We start from the raw sequence: 24,459 nt of genomic DNA on the forward strand, positions 1-24,459 counted from the left end.
ATGGACTTCCGCAAAATAACGCCTGATTCCATTAAATGCCATTTAGGTAGTAGTGATAGTACGGTTTAAAAATATTTTAGAAATACATTAAAAACAATGTAATGTCATATAGATCTTTCTGTATACGATCCAGACATTAAAATTGTTTTAAAATGTTAATTTAACAGAATAAATAATATAATTCTTAATAAAAATTCCTCATCGCATTGCAGACGATCTCAATGTTTAATTAAAAACCGATGATAAGCGATGATTAAAGCTAAAATAGGCTGCAAGAATTGATTAAATAACAAATAAATCGGCTATTATTTTTAATAGCCCGTTAAATTTGGTTGTAATCGATGTTATAATGAGAGAGAATTTAGGAAACAGTTAAGTTTAAGGATCCTTTAAGTGCTTTGCATGTTATTCAGATATATCTTTTATAATTTTAAACATTTATAATAAATACTACTATTAAAAATAATGTTAAGTAAGTTTTTATTTTAAGCGACTTTTTTTTTAAATTATTGTTATAGTTAAATTGTATGACATAGTAATCCATAACTAATAAAGCCTTTAAGTAAATTTTGTTACTAACTTACTTTTATTCTATGAACTCAAGTTAGGTTCCAGCGAAGCCATTACCTTTTCGTGCAGAGCTACATCCGTTCATTCAGCTTCAGGATGTTATGCCTTTTCAGGCGTTTGGCATAATTAGTAAATTAAAAAATGTAGTTAAAAAAAATAATTATCTTAGTCAATATACTTTAAACGTAACTAAGCTGGTAAACAATCTTTATCTATGACACAGAGGAGTAATAATTCACGTTTGAATTTCGAATTAAATTGTAATACAGATAATGAACGGACAATAAATTTCTATAAATTATTGCAACAGTAACAAACACCATTTCGCAATTGACGGCTTTTACAAAATGGCGGTAGGCGGGAAATAAATGACAATCGAAATGTTGTAAAATAGAGGTCGCCACTCGCCCCTCTATAATTTTAATTGCGCCCTTAAACTATTGTTAATTTAGACAAGAAATTCAAAACGTCGTATATGATCGATTATGAAAAAATTGCAGATGATATGGCAACTCAAATATCCCTTTAAAATAATTTTATATAAAAAATATGTTGCACTTGCCACCATCTTTAATATGCAAACATTCTTCTGTATTTATTTAAGATTAATAATTACCTTGTTCTGTAATTAAATGAGCATGTTTTATAAATATCAATACTATTTTTATATATTTGTTAGGTCAAAAAATGGTTGGCGCCAGCCATGGATTTTTAATTTAGTATTTCACTTTTTACATTAAAAACGTTGCCGACCTCTGGAGTAAAAAAAATCGATGGTTTGCCTGTCCAACATAGAGCATGTGAAGAATGATGTTATGCGATATTGAACTAACCTCAAATTTTTAAGGAAATTAATAAAAATATATGTTGTTTGTTCTCTGAATTATACGTTGCATTTTTCACTGAATAAGTTAATCTTTCTCTTTCAACTAGACTTGAGTAAGTGAAAGGGACAGGCGGTTATGATGGGCGTCAACGATTGCAAAGATGCGTTTACATAAAGATATTTTTTAAAACGTTATCAATGTAACAATTTAATAACGAAGATTGCTTTAAATAAACAGTACATGTCATACTACCAGTATAGTGGTGGAGTACTGACTTGTAACCATAGATCACGGGTTCGATTCCGGAGATACAATCGTGTATAATATACACTTTGTTAATTAATTATATAGAAGTGACGATGGGCAGCAACGCCTTCTGTATACCATAATACCACACTGCAATCGCCTACCCGCCAGCCAAGCATGGCGATTATGGTATATCTCACCATAGATATTTATGGGGGAGGCATATGCAGCGAGCGTCTATAGGTTAAAACAACGATTATTTATATGATTGCGAACCCATAATTAAATTATATAATATGATAGCTTGAAGTTTTTATTATTCTTCCTAAATAACAGTTAATTTTAACTTGAAAATAAATTATTTCAAAATGAGTACAGAATGACAATGTATTTTAAATAATTATAAATGTATAATAAACGTATTATAAGTTTTCCCACCATAGTTTCTTTATTTCTAAATCTTAACTCTCTCTCTTTCTTTCTCTATCTCTCTCTCTCTATGACGACGACCACGACGAGAATTTTAGAAAATCCTAAAATTTTTAATGAAACTAATAATAATACGTCGTATAACATTTCTTATAAAAGTGTTGAAAAATTTCATTTTACGTATTTTCTATAAATATTTACGTATAAAACCAGTTATAACTGGTTGTATAGTAGTGATGTGAAAATAGTTAAGTTTAGATTATGTGAAAGTTAAGATGCTCTATCTCCCCGGATGTTGTGCACCTTATAAAGGCACAAAGGCGAACGGTTCTACTCAGAGAAAACCAGAATCACCTTACCTGATATCTCCCATCGCGTGCACATCCTACCATATAACTTCCGCTGCCTTAAACAGTTATTGTATACCTTCAAACAAATCTCAAACCTACGCTAAATACTACAAAGGTTTAAATTTCAATAACGAATATTAAGAAAGGTTAGTTTCTAAAATAACACAGCCGAAACAATTTGTATTTTAAAGTATAACACACACGATTTATTTTAGAATGAAGGTTTTGTAGATATGACTAATGGCAGATGCGTTGAACCTTTTTTTATGTGTGTTCGTACAAGAATGCGTCTGTTATATCCCCGTCTATATCAATTTTAATTTACGTGAGAGTATTAAATATAATACATTATAAATAACAATATATTATCATACAATATTTATAAATGGACGAGAAATGTGTAGAGTTCTGCGTTTGGCACTAATCGGTGTAACATAACTCCTGAAGATGCCCTGTGGAGGGGTGAAACACGTGAGTGAATTGTCGGTGGCAGTTGTGTGATTCGCATTGTTTGCCGCATACGCATTTATCAGCGGGCTGGCGGGCGGTGCATTTTGTTGCACGACTACTATTGCATGTGCGGAAGTGGCTAAATATTGGTCCTTTTCTTACTGAGAAATGGGTAGATCTCCAGAAGAATCAAGGTCATAGACATAGGTCGAAGAATTGCCCATCTGAAGAGACAGGGAGCATGTCGTATCTCTCTTGCAATTGATGGCTGTTCAGATTAAAAGGATCTTGAATAGCAAGGCGGTAGATGCTGCGTGGGTAGGTCCCTTACTAGCAGGACCTACGACAGGTGAAGACAATCATCGGCGAAGGCTTACGCGGAGGCTTTACATATTTAATTAAATATAATCCGATATTGGTATTGAAAGTTAAAGGTAAGAATTAGGTTAACAACCTTCAGTCGGAAACTTCTCGAAACAAATTTTTGACCTCAGAATAATGACTTGCATTTATTACAGTATTTAAATATTAAAAACTATTGCGTATATTCGTCATGCATTCAGTGATCAAATTTTGTTTGATTCAATCTATTTATTTCTGAATACGTTGTTCTTTTAGTCGAATAAAAGAAGATTCTCCGATACTGTGTCGGACTTTTTTACTGTTTATAAGTGAAGTGTTTGACCTCTGACTCGCCTGATGTGCGATAATGAGGTCTGCGATGGTAGATGCTTGCCTAGAAACCTATTCACTCTTGCCTTGAAGACTCCTAAGTTACAGTTGGGAAGAACAAGGCTTGTAGGTTTTTCTACACCTTGGCTGTTCACTATATATGAACACCAAAACATTAGCAGAGATGTCCTATATATATATATATATATATATATATATATATATATATATATATATATATATATATATATATCACATTTCCGCGTGTACTGACTCATCACAATATATTTGGTACCATAAGGTTTTGAGACTTGAAATTTAATACAAATATGCCTTTTACTGTGTGGACAACAGCTAACAACGGATTTTATAAAATTCTGTCCACACGGTGGGCTGTGCGTCCCACAGCTTTCATAGGTGTAAATCTTGATCAGAATAGTGTTTCGGGTTTAATAGAACTGCACCAGTGAAAAACAGTGCGGACCATGTAAAGCAGGGTCAGCTAGTATATTATAAATAGTAAAATACACCTTTTTATAACTAATATTATTTTTAAGTTAATAATACAACTTGATTATAATATGGATTAGCTTTACAGCTTGTATCGTGTGGTTATAAAACTATTAAACAATATGTCTTTTGGACCGGACTACCACTGCTGCCCAATTGGGGTTTTTAGATTTCGCGAATTTGAGGTGAGTGGGAACAGAGAGCGTATAGCCTAAGATTGCTTTTAAAGTAGCAAAGGTTGAAGGCTCCCGGCGGAGCCTTTCCTCGGGCCGCTATGTACTACCTTTTTACAAGATTGAGAGGCCTCCATTAGATTTTTAGATCGCTTTGGTGGAAACTCCACAGAGTGACAACAATCAAGGGACCCCACGGTGAGGCAGCTTGAGCTGTCATTCAAACAATAATCATACTACCCACACTATAATTCGTGAAAAATATTAAGCACTTAAAAAGAAAAACTAAACGGCTCATGACAATAAATTTCGTTTTAAAATAACCGATTTAATTAAATAAATACTTATAGAACTCGTGAATAAATTAAAACCGTATTTTATTGGTCAGATATTTAAAACGGAAATTTTAACTAGAAGTTAAAGTAAATTATTCAAGGTTAACTACGGTTTCTTGTGTGCTTTATGCATATTAATTTGTAATAAAATTATTGAATGTTTTTTTTTATATTAACCTACACTGTTGCCTTACTGTATTGAAACATTACACAAGCTTTTGCAAAGACGGAGTTTAGTCCAAGGTTCTTTAACATCGTCCATATGTGATCCAGGTGTGGACCAGACCATGGTAATTAAAGACTCTGACCACCGGCGACAGGGGTTGATATAGAGGTATCAAAGACCTTAGCCTTAATGAAAATTTCCTATGTGGCGTTTTATCAATCGTTGTAGTTGTGCGACAGAGACAACGCTCTACGAAGCCGAAATTAGCCGATTGTCTCTTTCCAAAGGTCGATGTTCAATATTTATCGCCAGGTATTGTACGATAAAATGAGATATAATACTATGATCAAACAGTGAGGTGAATTCGTTAGTAAAATTCTTTATTTATTCTTATAAATCAACTTCATCCCCTTCAAATAAATTCACGTTAGATAAGACGCATTTTTGCTAACGCTATTTTAAGTTCTCGAAACAGTCGGAATATTCTTTTTCTGGTACTGCCTTCAAGACCTTAGATTCAGTTTTTATCTCCTCAATCGTGTCAAAACTGCGTCCCTGCATTGGTTTTTAGTTTGCTGAATAGCCAGAAGCCGCACGGAGCCAAATCAGCCGAATACGGTGATTGTGGAACAATATCAGTAGAGTTTTTTAAGGATTTCCTCCAAAAAAATTGTGCAATTTTGACACCAATCGAGACTTGAAAAGTTTGACGAAATTAAAACATTAAAAATGTATAGTATACTATGTAATTTATATTATCTGTAATATACAAATACTTATCGACATTTATAATTGGTCTTTATGTCTAAATGCTCAATAAGAATTAAAAGTTATTTGTTAATTATTTTTAGACACTTGTCATTGTTTGGAGTTGTCGCCTGGAGTAATTCCGAAATAATATTTGTTTTTATTTATAGTTTCATAAAACTAAAATTCAAAGTAGTTCTCATATACTAAATTAAAAAGCCATCAGTTTTCAAAAAAAAAAAAAATGCACGCAACACCTAAAATCCGCAATTCACAAGTCACGTATCTAACAAGGTGTAACGGAATCCGCATTGAGAGTGTGTACGCAAATGAGATTTAGCGCAGATCTATCGGTTACATTCAAAATGAACAGTTAAGATTTTTGAATTTCGAACGACCCGATTCCAAATTCAATTGTCCGAATTATTTCTGAAAGTGTCGTCTGTTTAAAAGTTTACCATTGAAGTTTACAATACTAAGTTTGGTTTTAATTATTTATTTATTTAAAAATGCTTATTCATGTTTATTAAACAAACCTTATATGTTTAATAATAGTTTTCTTATAAACTGTAAATTTAGTTTATGTGTACATCTATCTATTTACATCGATAGCCGTACCTTCTGTTTTTATTAAGTAATGTAATCAAAATAACTGGGTTATTAAAACCTCTTTTGGTTAAACTTACTTATGAATAGAATTAACTTTATGTAATCGTGCTGTACTAAAGCGTATGTCGCAGAGCTTATGATATCGGTGGTAAGTTAGGTTGCAAATAAATGCATTCTAGTGCTATAATTAAGAAAGAAAGTATATATAAAATTTTTTTTTTTGGAAAAATCTATCATCAAGGTATTCTCTAGATTTTCATGAATATTCTCCAAAACAACACTGAACGTTTGTAAAAATAAGTCTGCATGTTTAAGCTGCAATTTCTTAAACACATTTTTCTTCAACTTGTACTTTTTATAGAAGATCAATGACTTATACAACTCGGCGCAGATCACAACAGATCTAGCTTTCTAATGTCGAGACTTAGGTTCACTTTAGAAATTGTCATCGATAAAAACTATCATCGATTTCACTTACGTTTTCTGTTATAACTTAGCTAGAAACAATGTTACACAAAAATAACTTAAGTAAAAACTATCTTACGTAACTTAAAAGAAGAAAAGTAGAGATGTTTTCTTTTATAATTAAAAATGAAATTAAATGGATAGATCGGTACATGAATGTTAGTAGTTGATATAGTTTTCAGGAAGCTATAACTTGGGAGTTTTAAAGTTACAAATGAATAGGCATTATCTATGCAAGCATGTAGCATTACGTCTTAAACCTTCATCATCGCTTAAGATCAGACGGTACAGAGGTCAAATGCTTCGCCTACAAAGAAAGTGGCATGGCTCCTGGGGTCTTAAGTTTCTGGAGTTGGAACTATGAACCTCCGTTCAGAAGGTTCACGAAAGACCTTTTCAAGGACGTCTAAACACACTGGATCCAGGTGACGGGTAGCAGCGTCTTCTGTGTACCATAATACCACACTGCGCAGTGATTATGATATATCCCCTGAAGATATGGGGGGAAGCCGTCTAGGGGTTAAAAAGACAACGAAAGACGCAGGATGGAGGACGTTTCCTATGGATCCAATTGGGAAACTATGGGGGCAGATCTTTATCCAAAAGCGAACATCGTACGTGGAGTCTTTTAGTGAATATTTATGTAAAATATTTGAAATTAAAGTTTAAAATTTTAAACAGTTTTTTATTAGGATCTTTATTCGACAGATATTAGCATTCGTGCCTTTGTTTTTACATGGACTTCACATTGTTTACTAAGTCTCTTAATCTATTTTGACGACGATTTAACAATGTCCAGTTTTTAAAATCACATTTCGTGCGACCACTTCCTCATCCTTGCTCCACATCCTTACGTCTTACGCTATTATTTATGCGGTGATTGCCGTATTCACCACTGCGATCGCATCTTGAGTCTCGTCCGTGCAATACACGCACGAGTTCGTGTGACGTGATATTGCTACCGCATGATGGACACTGTTATAAAGCACGAAGGTGTCTATCGTTGGACGGACAGCGATGACCGTCTCACTCTTTAGTTCCTGAGCCTCGTTGATAGTGAGCATCCTTGAACCTGTCTAGATCTATGCTTGGTTGTGGCATAGGTACAGAATGTTTATCTATATTGGGACATTCTCCCCAGAGTAAAGAATTTTACTAAGCCTACATGGTTATGTTCTTGCTGTTTGTGTATGTAATATTTTAAAGAATTTTTTTTAATTAATAATAAAAAAAACAAAAGGTAGTTCTTTTCAATAAGTAAAAAATTAAAAAGGCGTTTGAACTATAACAATAGAATTTAAAGAATGAAACACAAACACCTTTTCAAACGAACATCATCACGAATAATAAAAAAAAAACTTTAAAGATTGTGCTAATAAATGACATGAGTTAAAATTATCGTAAACTTAAAACAAGTATCGATAAAAAATGTAATAGAGTAAGCTTTAAACGTCTAATATATTGGATACGTTTGAAAATAAATAAATATATAAACACTTAAGTTGCGAAGCACGAGAAAAGTGATAAGATGATTACATGTAAGTTATGTCCAATGGTAAGAATAGAAGAGAATTATTATTTACCGTGAAGTCATAACGTGGATATGACTGTTCATTAAAATTATTTTTTAACTCGAATTAAAAAGTAAAAATTTAAATAGATTCAAATTTAGAATGAAAAGCTTTTAAAAATTGCGTCATCGATACTAGTAGTGATTTTAATTTAAAACAAAGGTGTCACGCGGTCGGCATTTTGTTACCAAACGTGCACGTTCTTACTTCGATTGCGAGGAAATTTAAAGCCAGGTGTGATGGAAGTGTTTTATATTACACAGCCTATTTACAATATCGTCCTGAATACAATGGCAACGACTATCTCACTGATGGTGTTCGAATTTTAAATCGGCATTCGAATTTAAATTAGAACGCGCTGATATTTTAAATCTAAACAGTATTGTATTAGTGGCCAGTAACACCAAAAAGTTCTCATATGAATGCTACAACTATATTTATAATTTAAATGTAAGAGTAATTTTTATATGTATAATTAGTAAAGATATTCACATGATTGACCCTAGAATTGAAGCAATTTCACAACAATAAACGTTGAAATTTTAATCAAGGCAAATAAATATAAATGCATTTAATTATTTTTTATATACGAAAAGCACTATCGTTTCAGCTGAATTTACTGTTGGAGGAGGGCATTTAAAAATTTTCAAAATGATCTTTTTAAGCGGTCTGGATGTAGCATTTTTGGGCACCATACCAAGGTTGTCATTCCGCCTTGTAAGTGGAGGTTCCCTATCGGTCCAAGGACTCACCAGAACCTTGCCCATGCAGCCAACTGCTCGTAATGTAACTTGACCACGGCCACTCCTACTTGGCAATCTCCTGAGTTATGTCCAAGGGGAATCATATTCAAAATTGAGGTTAATTTTTAAACTTGATTAATCGATTAATATTCAATATCCTCTCGGCGCGCTTTTCGATATCGATTTTTAATCCAATCTACGTGAAAACAAGAACAAGAATAGCGGTCACATGTCAACTTAATGACTTCGAGTTCCGGAAATTCCGGAATTCAGGAGGCAGGTCCATATTAACATATTGTCGCAAGAAAACTAAAAACGGTAAACTGCCTTATCAAGATTGGTTTTTTAACACCTATTAAAATGTAATAAGTTTTCTGCTTACGATTTTACGACTTTCACAATTAATTGTTATATTTATTACTAAAAATTATACTAAAATTAGCGAAATTATTGCTATTAAAAATCATTCCATTTTGTTAGTTGGTTATATAAAAGATCTTCAGTAGATGAGTTTTACGACGTCTTTGTCTTTTCAGCCTACAGACTCGTACCGCAAAGCCTTGGCTTCTCTCAAAGATATATGGTAGAGAGGTATACCATACCAGGCGAGCGCGGTATGGTATCATGGTACGCAGAGGACACTGGGATGTGCAACCCTTGGATCCAGAGTCTTCAGGCGACCTTAACAAAGTCGTCCGTAAAGCTTGTTTATTATACTATAATTTCATTTGTTTGTCTATACATTTAGTATCGATATTTTAAAGCAAATTTTATCATTTCTTAACCCGTTTTATTATTTCAAATATTCATTTATGGTACTTCTAAGCTGCACCTCGCATGGTAAAATGTTTTTATGTATAGTTTATATATATATATTTTTTTTTTCGGAAATGTATATATATATATATATATATATATATATCCGAATAGAAGTTCAGTTTAAAACATTCTTTTGCATTCCATCCGTCACAGATAAAACTAAATTGAGACAGTAACACAATAGGCAGGACATAGCAAAAGATTGAAAACTATGATAGTAAACGCTTAAACGAAACATAATAAACGGATAGAGAGTGCTTCGACTAGACAATGACTTAATTAGATAGAGATAATGTCTGTAGACGGCGCATTGCATCTAGTTTTCGATCTTCAAAGAACTAAACGTAAAATATATAACAATAACCTCTATTGTTAACTGTGCGAATGCAAATCCTCAAGTTCTTTTGATATATCATCTGTAACCAGGACTCAGTGGAACGTTAGGTGATGTAAAGTTGAAGGCAAGCAAACTCGTGGACGCTCGCGAGAGAGATGGACAGATATCATCATCGAAACTATCACTAATAAGTCACTAAATTAATGCTGTCACTTTTCCAAATATCGAGCTACATGAATGATTAAGGCATGAACATTACCACTCGATAAGACTGCACGAATGTAAACAAGAATATGTCAATCTTTAAACACTATATATATATATATATATATATATATATATATATATATATATACGTACTTAATTGCATTTCTATAGTCACAGTAATTAAAAAATCGGTCAAAGAAAACATTATTTACAAAGTAAGAGATGTATGTGAACCAAAAAGGTTTAACTTAGTCAATAAAACCTTCTCTCAGCAAAACATTGATGAATAAACAGGCGTCCGTGCATTAGATACAGTTAACGTGGAGGCTTAAGCGCGTATTCACGTGGACACGGTTATTTCGATCACCATTGTAGTAGGCTGTAACGGTTTAATCAACATTTCTTTTACTAAAGACGTAGTCTCTAGTAACTTTGTAATTATTTAGTAAACTGTAAATATCACTTTTCAGATAGATAAAGAAAAAAAATGTTGATGGTGTGCCAGTATTAAAAATAAAAAGTTTTGTCTTAAAACAGAAGTTTTCTATGTTTATTCCACTAGTATTTTTAGGAGATTTCTATTTTATGCAATAAACTATAGTGATATAGAAAACAAAATATTTTTTTTTTATTATTCTCGGTGTCAATGATGACATATATAATTTTTATATAATCTGTAAAATCGCCTTAATGTCGCCATAAACTTGACGCTTAGAATAAGTACATAACCGGTCTGGAAATCTCTCTACTTAGCGACTTGCAAATCCATTCTTAATTGCATTCGAATCTAAAGTGTTTTGCATAATATCTAACATGTGTCATCTATTACACAAGTGCTTTGCAATTTTGAATTTTAACAACACAGATACAAGAGCTAAAACTATTTAACTTCATCTACATTCTAATCTCGTTGGAAATATAAATCACAAGATAATTCTTTGACAATAAATTACAATATAATCTATGTAGAGCTTGGTAAATGCTAAGCGATTTAGTGACATTAGATGTAAAAGTGTCGTTTTAAAATTTATAGGTTGATAAACGGAAATTTCTTAAAAGAACGTAAGCTGATTGAACGAAGTGAGGATACGAACAAGGACACATACCGGGCCGTCCGACTCGAATAATGAACTTGACGAAATAACCGTTACGAACACAACACCATCGGGTGCACAAGCATTGAACACAAACACAGGCGAGCGATGCGCGGATGTCGACACCGAAATCTCGAACCGAGTACTAAGTGCGGCACAAGCGGAATAATTGACTCGATGTGATAAATCGGCTGCGATAGATCGAAAAAGACATTCACCTCTCGTGGCAGCGGCCCGCGTACTGGCGGTCGCTCGCGCACCAGAACTCGTTTCGTAGAAAAAAATTCTTCCCGCGTCCGTCGCACCGACCCTTCGCGCGTTTCCCCGATCGCCGTTCGTAACTCCGACGACATTATTCTCCTCCAGCTTCTCCGGCACCAGCTGTGTGTCTGAATGACTTGGCTTGTTTCCCACTGGTTTAGCCATACTGTTAATTACACCATTCCTAGATGCCGGTATCCGGCCGTATACGGCTGTGCTATATTTCTGTGTAGCTGCAATTACTCTTGGTTCAACCGATTGAGTGTTTGTCAATGTGTTTACTTTCATTATTTCGTTCGCTTGCTGGAGCAGTCTCCTTTGTATATTTTGTATCTCGTTTTTAGACGCTTTTGAATTCTCTGATAAATTAGCTATCAATTGCTTAACACTGAAGTCGTTCATCTTACTTCTGTGTTCTTCGTTTTCTTTCTCATCTAGATTATCTTTCGTATTCTTTACATCAACTGCAATTTTAATTTTCATATCTTCAGTACCGTCGGGAGGTGTTACTATAATAGATGGTAGTTGGTTATTATTGTTACCAGATTCTTTAGTTCTGCCCCTCTTTACTTTCCTCACGGTCCTCCCGGCCATTACATGTTACAACACTGTTAATGATAATTACAGGCTCTTGATGTTTTTGCTCTGGACTTTTAAGTATCAAAGACGAGATCTAGTGCAGTTAAATAGAATTTAATTGGATTTAAAGAAGCTATAACCACGAGTTCATCAGACCAGTGGTATGTTTTATTGAGGCTTTAAAACAACTGACTATTTAAGGTATAAAAATGTAGCAAGTCTTTTATGGTTGGTCAGCGTGCTTCGAGTGCTGTTTAGGATTTTATTGCCACAGATGTATATAAAAGTGGGGAGTAAAACTTGTAAGTGGAATATGTCTTGAGATAAACACTAGATTTTTAACTAGCATCAGATATTTCTGAGAAATTTTAATAAGACACTTGTATATATATTTAACGTTTATGTAAGTAAATAGTTGTTTAATGTTTTCATTACTAGGATAAAAACTGCATTTAAAGAAATAGTACTCCAACGTTTGTTGATATCCGACTCATAATCTTTTACTATACACTATGTACTGCTTAAGTTACATTTGCATTTGTTAGGGCGTGTTGTAAAAAATAGTTAAGTTCAATTTAGTGTATAATAGTTTATGGTTTAAGTTATGAAATAGTTTAAGAAGAGACTAGAATAACTTAGCCTAGTAAACAATGAGACATGCGAAACCGCGAGAAATTTTTTTCGGAATTATTGGACGTAATAAAGCACAAATTGTGAATTGACTAAGTTTGTATTTCGGTAATCGAACCCAAATATATGATCGTTGTTCTCAGTTCTCTGCTGCTGGGATACCTTTCCTCGTATGGTATGGATGGGAAAAATAAACATATACTTGAATATTGAAAATATACGTCGAATAAAAGTTGATGAACTAAAATTCAAAAGGTAACTCGGACACATTTATTGAGAGCTTAAATAATCCTTCAAAGAGACGCATGTGACGCGTGAGTCGCAAGTTAGACCCTAGGTCCTTGCAATTTTTACTATAAATTTAATTGAGTCGTATCAGAAATATAAAAAACTGCTTCGATTGAGCCATTATCTAGTTTTGCGTATTGCTAAACATAGCGGGAATCATTCTTATTAATATCATTTTCTAATTCTACTTTTAAAACGTTATCACAATATAAATGATTGTATAAATGGTTACGAAATATATATGTATGCTTAATTTACATATGTGATAAATGAATATTTTATGCTGTTTATTTATTTGTAACTGACAAATATTACTTCTTTTTAGCCGATGGACACTCACTGTAAAGTGTCTCTGCGACTTCAGTCAAGTAATTAGATATATATATATATATATATATTTATAAATATTACTTGTTGGTATATACAAATATAGAACTTCGGAGGCTGAGCGATAAACCTCTTTACAGTGACCAAGCAGTGTTACTCCCTCGGGAACCACTGCCTAGGTTACAAAACTTACTTTATCATGTCCACAAAAAAACCTACCAGATCCTAAGGTGAATTAGGGGTTCAAATAAGATTTTTATTGATTTTTTTGGGAATAATCTCTTTTTTATATTTTAGGAGATACGAAGAAGAAAGAAATATGTCGTGTAGAAATGCTAGTAAGCCAGAGGAATGTGAGAAATTGTGATGGAAAGCAGACAATCTCAATTAAAAAAAAAAGTGAGAAAATTATTGAAGAATAAAAAAACCCTGTTCTTTCTACGATAGGGGCGAACGAGTGGTTCTTAAACAAACAATGAAATAGTTGTACTACATACTTTTAGCGATACATTGAAAATATTAGGAAAATGAAAATAAAATTAGTCCTAAATATACACAATTATATATTAATTATTTCGTAAGTCATATTTGCATGCATTTCTGCAGGAATAGTTATGTGTGATATAAATACTTAACAAATTTTACTATATAACAATTACAACGTAAGAAAGTCTTTTCTAAACTTTCGTTATTACATAACATATATAGTTAAAAATTCAAAAGCCTCATTTTGGCTATGTCATTCATTAAATATGCTGATATAACATTTATAAAGTTACATGTTGCTTTCTCTAACTTTTGGATAGAGATTTCAATCTTGATTTGATTGGATTTGGTAGCATGAACTTCATAAAACACTTGTTAGTATAAAACGTGACAAAAGTAACAACTCCTTTCTTCCATCTAACAACAAGGCGCACGGGTTCACGACATCGCACTAAGTGTTTTGATATTACATTTATAGTTAAAAAAAGATATGGAACAACCTTCCGGCATCATTTCCAGCCAGCTATAACTTAGGAGTCTTCAAGTTTATCAGTGGGCTGGCGGGCGGTGCACTTTGTTGCACGACTACCATTGCATGTGCGGAAGTGGCTAAATATTGGTCCTTTTCTTACTCAGAATGGACTTTCGCAAGGTAACGATTTAACCCGATTCCATTAAATACATATACTGTTCAATTTAGTCTTGCAAATGTTATGTATTTAATGCGTAGGTGTGTATCAAAATTTTTCATTGTTAATAAAACAACCATATTATAGTTTCAAAGAATTTCCTTCTAATATTCTTATTGAACACATAAAGATTTTCTAATTATATTTGAAAAGAGACATCAACGAAGGCAGGCTATTTCGTTCTTTCACTAAGCATAAAAGCGTCGAAGCGTAACGTTTTGTTTTGAAGGTTGAGACGCTTAAAACAAAGAGACAGGTGCTAATCTAATATATAATGTTTATTTATTAAATTAATGTATCATATTTAAGATAGTTATTACTAGCCACTAGCTCTCATAGATTTAGAGAAAAGTATAAATTAATATACCTATATATATATATATATATATATATTTAGTTAACTTATTTATATTTAGTTGATAAGATGTGTAAAATTGAACGAACTTGCTAGGATGCCTCCTAAAACGTGTTACATTAACCGTCAGCCCTGAGAATCGTCTTTATAGAAAGCGATAAACACAGAAATCGAATTTAATCCAAGCTTATAATATTTTTAATACCGAAACGGCATTATTGTTAGCGGATTTCAAAGTTTACAGGCATTTTAAGGGTCTAAAATTGAGACCTCAGACCGATTAGAGACTATAGATAGTTAGTCAACTATAGAAGTGATCATAGAAGCTTGTTAAGATAGTTGGAAAACATTGAATGCGAAATCTATTTTGATCATTACATCTAAAATTATTTAAATTTAACATGTCTAATACATATCAGTGTGAATTTGTAAGTAATTATAAATGATCTAAAAAATTCATTACGAAATCTCTAAGATATAGATTGACAGGTTTTATATTAACTATGATATTATAATTAAATCTGTGTTAATTTAGGTATATATGTATATGTAACTTGTAAAGTTTAAAACCTGCATAGCTGAGTGCGATAATCGGAGTCTGATTTCAATGAATATATCGATTATTTATGTAAATCAATACAAATCAATTCAATGCGGATTGCGTCTAGGCGCCGTGGCGCGAGGAATTTTCGTTGAGACTCTAATAAAGATAGAGAAATGGCAGCTCTTTGACGGCTTCTTGGAATATAAAAAAAACATCAAATGATTGTATTGCTAATGAGTAAGGAAGAATTATTTATGTAAGTATTATATAACGTACTGCTGTCCCGACAGACTTAAATCAGAGAAGGAGTTATTGACCTGTCGGATTTGAATAGAGAAATAAATAAATGTAACATATTTCAGAGGTATCACCTTACATATATTTATTGATGGATCTATCAAAGTACAGTATAATTTACAGTTCTTTCTATCTCTCTCTCTCTCTCTCTCTCTCTCTATATATATATATATATATATATATATATATATATATATATATATATATAAAGACTTAATGGCGAAAGCATAATTCTAATCTTACCGATAGAAGATTTTTATGAAAAATGAAATTATAAAATTGCCCAGACTTGTAAAACATAAAAGGATCTTATCGCACCTTAACACGTTTGACATATCGCGAGTTGCAAATATATGCTTTCGTTTACAAATTGCATATTAATTTAACATAAATAAATACATTTCTTTTCGTTTCAAAATTTTTATAACATGAAAGTGACCTTAGTTACTCCTTATTACATTAGATACCTGTCAGTATAGGTCCCTTTAAAATCGGTCTAGCCATTTCAGAGATAAGCCGAAATAAACAAACATACAAAGATATGCATGTAGTAAAAACCAATTTCTTTAGTATAAACAGTTTGTACAAAATCTGATTTATATAACATTGTATTCCGTTAATCGAACCCGCAAACTACGAATAAAAATCTGCGTCCTCCACCACTGGTTTATCGCTGCTCGTAATACTCCAGCCGTGTAATATTTTTTGGTACATTGTCGTGAATTGTACCTCAAATTACGTCACGGTCATAAAAATATTGGGTGCAGTACGCGTGGGTGGCGTTTTAAAAATGCTAATGCACGAAAGGCGATAATTAAACTCACCTTATTCTCTTTGTTTTAAGTAATATTTATGTTTTATTGTTAGCACATGGGTGCGGACCAAATTACTGCATAAACCTACTGAATATAGGCAGATTGTAAAGTAAAACACTTTTATGCAGTTTAAAATACTTCTCTCTCAAAAAGAACTATAGGTTCCATAGTACAGATATTTCAACACTTCCACAGACACTATGCCCATGTATGCCCATATATTCGATTGCAAAAGATGTAACAACATGACCCTTTAACAATACATTGATTTACTACCGCACAACTTGATGGACCTCAAGAAGAAAGATTCTTTTGACTAGTTGGCCCGGCACATTGTTTTAAACTTCAAGGCATTTAACAGTCTGTGGTGCTTGGGCAGTGACTTCAAGTAAAATATAAGTAAAGTAACGTAGAATTAAGCCATACACATAAATTATATTTTTATATATATATATATATATATATACATATATATATATATATATATATATATACATACACACATACACACACATATATGTGTGTATATATATATCAATTTTAACTTCCTGTTAGTAATATAATAAAAGGTTGTTGTGATTTACAGTTGGAAGAAATATCTGTATCAAATAGCAGAAAACCCTCTTTCAACTGCTTTCGCTCAGTAAACGCGAAAAACACATTGTAAACAAAACACTCTAGCCATACCGATCAGAATTAATAAAAATTCAAAACAAAGAAAGATATATTATATGGCAACACAATGTTACTAGAGATTTTAAAATAAAAAAATAGTCAATCACGTTTATCGTTTTTCTGTTTCGTTATGAGATGGTACCAGTATAATTTGGTATCAATAAATTTCATTCTCATGGAGAATAAAGTCGTTTTATTTTCAGGGACAGTTGATATATACATAGTACAGATGTATGTTTGTATATATATATATATATATGTATATACATATATATATATATATATATATATTTATATATATATATACATGTATGTATGTATATATATATATACAAAAATACATGTGGGGAACTTTTTCATTGACAAATTTAGGGTTGATATTATAATATACACATCAAATATTGTTAAATTTAATTTAAAAGTAGCAACTGTTGAGTTCATAGCTGACTCTTCTCAGCAGATCATCTTTACGAGCTGGTGGTTACACTCACGCCCTTTCCACACTGACCTTTTAATAATTTGAAAAATAATTGAATAAATATATTTAGAATTTGTATTATAAACACGGTATTAAAACTGTGATATTATATAAAAAACAAACACAGGTTCAGATGTCAAAAAATATCAACCATGAACTTTACATTACATAAATTATAATTCCAGTGCTTTGTTCAAAACCAAGCAGAGCTTGCGTGGGTGAAGACTATGGCCAGCTTACGACTACATATATGGTGTTCTAAAATGTTGAAATATTATATAATTATATTGCAGGTAACTTTTGTAATATTCACAATTTTGGGACACAATACTGCCAAACATACAGGGTGATTGTTGTTGTGAAAAAGCGTTAAAAGAGTGAATATATAGCTGATTTATCACCAGAAATCTTTAGTTTTTATAAATACTTTTTTCACCAAGAATCTTTAGTTTTTACAAATACTTTTAATAATTCTGCCTAATATAAATACTTTAAAATATGTTACATTATATTTTTTTCATTTTTGAATTACATCTTCATGACTATATATTTTAATTTAATTACAACTATTTAAAATCAACCTGTATAAATTGATCATTTCTAAAATATGTTACATTATTTTATTATATATGTATTCAATTTTATAAATGGAAGTCTAATAATATTTTGCGGAATTTTATTAAAAACATCTGTTTTTATTACAAATTAATTAGAGCATATTTTGTAGTCGACTCTTTGGTAAAGTCAGTTGTTCAAGGTGTCTTCTAAATACACTATGGTTATTGTAATATGGTGTAAATAGACCTATTAAGAGATACAGTTCTTATGAGGTATAGGAAAGGTATAAATAGCAAGGGACGGTACAGCGGTTCCGGTAGCAATACAATATAACTAATCGTACTTTAAAAGCATGACCAAGTATACTAAATAAAACCGAGTGTCATCGAATGCTTTTGCAAGTCTAGTTTATAGGTAGTGACTTTCTGCGAAATATCGAACCGGTTTTATCATTAAGAAATGAATTTAAATCGCTTCGTAAGTAACGGAAATGTGTTATTAACGAAATACGTACACTGACATATGAAATTTGAAAATTAGGTTATATTTTCTATATTAGCCAAGCTATGTGTAGTGTTTAAAACAATGTTTACTCAACATTTTTGTATGATAAAACTATATGATGACATTATTAACATAGCATTGCTTTTCAAATAACCCATATGTAATATTTAATGCATTAAGTGTATATTTCTTTTCAGCCGCTGGACTGCACTGGGTGTCCTTGGGGGTAATGAATGTAATCCTTGGGGGAGGCTTCTCCTAAGGATAACGTTGATGACCGCAAAGACGCAACTTTAACTATGTCTTTTAATATTTAATTGAATCAGGCGTTATCTTGCGGAAGTTCATCCTAAGTAAGAAAAGGACCAATATTTAGCCACTTTCGCACATGCAGTGGTAGTCGTGCAACAAAGTGCACCGGTCGCCAGCTCGCTGATAAATGCGTATGCGGCAAACAATGCGAATTACACATCTGCCACCATTAAATCACTCAACACGTGTTTCTACACGGGGCATTTAAAGAGTTATGTTACACCGATTAGTGCCAAACACAGAAGTGACTCTGCGTTTGGCACGACTACCACTACATGTGCGGAAGTGGCTAAATATTGGTCCTTTTCTTACTTAACTATGTCGTCGGTCCTCCTAGTGGGAGACCATGCCGCGCCTACTGGCCATCATATACTTAGTTTGTCATTAATACTTATAATTAAAAATAAAACATTTGAATTTAGAATTCATCAATTCAATTTTATATGATATATCATCGTGTCTTATTTTCTTACCAATATATTGTAAAATATTTAGATATATCAAAATGGAGTGGGCTGGATATCTATGAAGGAGTTAAGTTCAGCAGTAACGTTATTCGATTGAGATTATGATTTTTTTGAGAAAAAGCAGTGTTGTGATACAATTATTATAAATTTAAAAAAGATTGATCATTGAGAAATTAAATAATAATTTTTAATACTAACTTAACATGTATAAAATGAAACTTATGTAGCGAAGATAGATGTAAGCTAAATAATTAATCAATAAAAATAATAAATGAAAAATGGTAACACCCTGGAAAGGCGAAGGAAGTGCGGCGATGTATGGAAGGAAATCATGTAAAAAAATGAAAGATATTGTTAAGGAAATTAGAGTAAATAATGAAAGATATTGAGAAGAACGAAATATAAGTATGCAAATAAAAAAAATAATATTACGTAAATAAATAAATAATCTGTTCACCCATAGGTGTACCTCTTTGGACTTCACGTTGGACCTCTCGTTTAACTCCTATCACGATAGGAATACATAATAATAAACAAGAAGTGATATAAAAAAACTAGCGTAATATTATCAAAGATTAATTTTTGCTAGTGGATAAATTTCTCAGAGTTTTCAACAGGTCGAATAACAGACACATCATACAAACGACCTGAAAGTACTCCAATTATTTTTTATAACCCACGTAATTAATTATGATGAATGTTTCTCAAAAAGTGCTAACGCCCGTGTGAATCGACACAACGCTTTCAAAATATCGCTTTGTCTTTTTATAATACTGTTATCTGGCAGATTCAGTCAAGCTATATATATATATATATATATATATATATATATTTTTTTTTATGTCCTTTATAGACTCGTAAACTATGCATTTAATCATATGATGATCTTTAGCGAAGTTGTTGTGCATGAGCCCACGGAAGTTCCTAAGTTGGTATATCCAATTTTCAATAGATGGCACCACTGTCATCCAATAAAAATAATATACGAAATATTGTATTGACAGTTCATGATTATTTCAATTGAAACGAAATCAGTGCTCAAATTTTGACATTTTGATTTGTGTGGGTGACATAAGAATTTACATAGATTGTATAAATCATGTCTGGCACACATATTAAAAATAAAAAAAAATTAAAAAAACCACTTTTTTTTAATTCCTCACAGACAAAGTCGTGGGGCAGAGCTAGTAGATTATAATATAAACTCTTCAAATTAGTCAAGTATCCAACTTCCGTACATTTCGACCAACCAAAAGTTTATATATATATATATATATATATATATATATATATATATATATATATATATATATATATATATATATATATATATATATATATATATACCGAATTGATTTCAATTTATTTCATTACCAATTGCCTGGTGCGACTAAAAGTGTAGCGGGCTAAAAGAAATATACATAGGATGATTGTTTATTAGTATAAAAGCCTTACAGTGATGAATATATAGCTCATTTACTGACTAATATATGGAACACCCTATCCGAAAATCAGTTCTTTCAGAAATAAACAACGTATTTATAACAGAGTAAAAAACAGTTTTAAAAACACAGATTGCTATGTTTTAAAATTAATTATTATTTATCTGTACCCATAGACCATGCTGCCAGAATTTATTAGCATGTTACATTCTAACAGAAGAAATAAGTTAATGTAATATCTTCTTGAAATGAGCGGTGGTAGATCAGCGGTTGAAAAATGAGATTTGCGATAGTAGGTCGCGGAATCTATTCCCATGATACAATCTTATATAGTTCACACTTTGTGCATTAATATAGGATTGTCAATTCTCATAAACAAGTTTTGAAACGATAGGCAGCGGCCACTGTGTACTGTAATATCACATTGCTATCGCCAACCCGATTTTCAAGTGTGGCGATTATGGTCTATCCTCCCATAGATATCTTTGGGGCAGGGAGGCTTGCAGTGTCTATAGGCTTTGTTCTTGTCTATTTTAAATAGGTATAAAAGCTTTAAAACTTATTGCTGTCACCTATAACAAATCACTATAATGTTCAAAAGGTTTCTACATTGATAAGATTATAAAAAAAAACTTTATTGAAGAAATTAATATATTTCATTATTTTTATTATAAGGCAATTGATTCAAATTAGTGTATAGATTATCACCTATATCTATTCAACCCTTATGCATTTAATATTATACAGTACCCTGCGATAAATATTGCACATCGACTTTTGGAAAGAGACAATCGGCTAATTTCGGCTTCGTAGAGCACTATCTCTGTCCCACACCACACTATGTGGCGTTTTATCAGTCGTTGTATTTCGTGCGACAAAGATAATGCTGTACAAAGCCAAAATTAGCCGATTGTCTCTTTCTAACGGGTGTAATATTTTTCGCCGGGTACTGTACTTTTGTCTTAATAACTGAATGAAGACATTAAGCAATTGTTTATTTAGGTGCAAAGAGCGGATTCGAGGCTGACTACACGAGTACAATGAAAGCCGAGTAGATTAAACTTCAGGCTAATTAGCAACACAATGGGTTACCGTAAAAGCCTTTTGTCGGCAAGTTTTGTTTCAAATTTTGTGGTAAGAAATATTTCTTTATGTAATTTTTAAGGAATTATATCATCAATTTTAATAGAACCTTCTCTCATTTAAAGATTTTACAAACCAATAACCAGCCTCTGTGTCTTCAGGAATAGATAATAAACAATTATTAATTTTAATATACAGTGATTCTAATTTTGAAACAACTTTTTATTACTATATTATTATATCGTTATTTATTGTTTCTGAAAACCTTTTTGCATGAGGTGTATCATACATTAATTGATCCATTCGTCCATTTTCAGCTTTTACACCTATAAAACCTGTCAGGGGCGGCTTAACCTATAGTGCAGGGTGTGCAATGCACACGGGCGCTGCTATCTCAGGTGGCGCCGGGGCGAGAAGAGTTCTATTGGCAGCGAAACAGAAATTCGATACATTTCGCAAAACACAAGACGAAATAAGAAACTATCGCGTGTTATCTACAGGTATAAAAACAATGAATGTTATTCTGCCGTCATAAGAAGAAAGGCCGTATCTAATATCATACTATAAGCTATTTCTAATATATAAAGTTCTCGTGTCACGGTGTTCGAACTTGAACTCCTCCGAAACGGCTTGACCGATTTTTACCAAATTTTACATGCGTATTCATTATGTCTGAGAATCGGCTACTATCTATTTTCCATACCTCTAAGTGATAAGGGTGGACCACCCCTAAATTTTATTTTTAATTTTTTAGACAATTTTTTTGGTTTTTATTTTATTATGATACAGCATACAAAAATACATACAAACCTAAATTTTCACCCCTCTACGATCAACTCTTATCTTACATTTGTTAATTAAAAACTTTAATTTTTTTGCAAAACAACGTTTGCGGGATCAGCTAGTCTATTTATAAAATAGCTTGTTGGAATATGAAAAAGCTTTCTTTTTACGACGGCAAAGTTTATAGTTATAGCCGCGAGGGGGGGGGGGAGCTAGGGGGCGCTAGGGTTTCATTGCACACGGGCGCTACACGAGCTAGAGCCGACCCTGCAACCTGTATAATGATCAGAGACAGATGAAAGGATTTGCGGAAAATGATGTCTAATATTTACGTTCCTACATGAAAAGCACGCACGTTGTCGCTTGCTTTTGCACCCGCGCTGAATAAGTCCACTTGCAAATAAACAAACATATATGAACACTATTCCTTTCGAAACTTAGCTTTTTAATGAAATACTAAAGAATGGATACTTTGATTCTTTCTATTTTAATATTGTGTTAGTTTATAATTGGCTAAAATTAGTTTCTTTCTTTAAAGAGTTTAATTTCAAATTAAATAATATTTATTCAACTTTGGATTATCATCAAGTTTAAGCTATATAGCAAAGTATACGCTGCCAAAAGGCATGTTATTCTATTTCAGACAATGTTCGCGATAAATATGTTTGAAAATGAGTGGAATAATACAATCGTAAAAAAATTGTAATAATTTTCTTATTACGTCTTCACAATAATTTAATATGACGATTATCGATGATTGTAATGATATTATATAGCAAAATAATTTTGATTTTGAATCTACAAGCTGTTCGAAATTTAAAGATCTGAGAAAATAGACGAAATAAATCAGTAGAACCTTAACAAACAAACATATCTTAGAAAGAGACTAATAACATATATAGATAGCTACTTCCGCTATGCAGCAGTAGTCGTGCAATGAAGTGCAGTGTCGTGCAGTGCAATGAAGTCATTGCACGACTACTGCTGCATAGCGGAAATAGCTATATATTAGTCCCTTTCTTACTAAGGATGGACTTTCGCAAAGTAACGCCTGAATCTTTTAAAAACAAACATAATTTGACATTTTTTTTATAAATCTTCCCATAGAGGCTTTTTGTTATTATTAGGGATATTGTAAAAACGAATACATTGCGTATAGAAATATTTAGTGCTAAATGAGGTGTAGAAATGAGAAAATATGCACAAGAACCAAGATCACTGACGTAACTCGAAGAATTGCTCATCTGAAGTGACAGTGGGGGAAGCACATTGCTCGTGCAGCTAATGGCCGTTAGGTTCTCTAGTGGCGACCATGAGCGTGGCGCGGCATGAGTATGCCTCCCTCTAGGTGGACCAACGACATAGTCAAGGTCGGGGGAAGTCTGGATGCAGGCAGAGCAGGACTGGTCATCGTGGCGATCTCTGGCGGAGCCTATGCCTCGGAGTGCGCGTCCATTGGCCGAATAAAAAAGTTTTAAGAAGACAACGTTTATTTTTGTTTCTGTTATTTGAATGAAGTATATCACACTTCCTTGTATTCAATTTTTTGTCCTATTTTATAAAGTA

At 32.4% G+C, this 24,459-nt stretch overlaps 1 protein-coding gene across 1 annotated transcript in view; it reads right to left on the bottom strand.

Moving 5' to 3' along the window:
- Nucleotides 1–12,175, bottom strand: part of LOC137929830 (uncharacterized) — a 52,006-nt gene extending 39,831 nt beyond the window's left edge. The window contains exon 1 of the mRNA XM_068772943.1: nt 11,539–12,175. Coding sequence (XP_068629044.1) covers nt 11,539–12,175 — 637 coding nt within the window. The remainder of the gene's footprint in view (nt 1–11,538) is intronic.
- Between the last annotated feature and the right edge of the window lie 12,284 nt (nt 12,176–24,459).

The sequence above is a fragment of the Battus philenor genome, unplaced genomic scaffold, assembly GCF_028537555.1.
Source record: "Battus philenor isolate CCGP_79_NKW_IND1 unplaced genomic scaffold, ilBatPhil1.0.hap1 SCAF_11, whole genome shotgun sequence".
Taxonomy (NCBI): Eukaryota; Metazoa; Arthropoda; class Insecta; order Lepidoptera; family Papilionidae; genus Battus; species Battus philenor.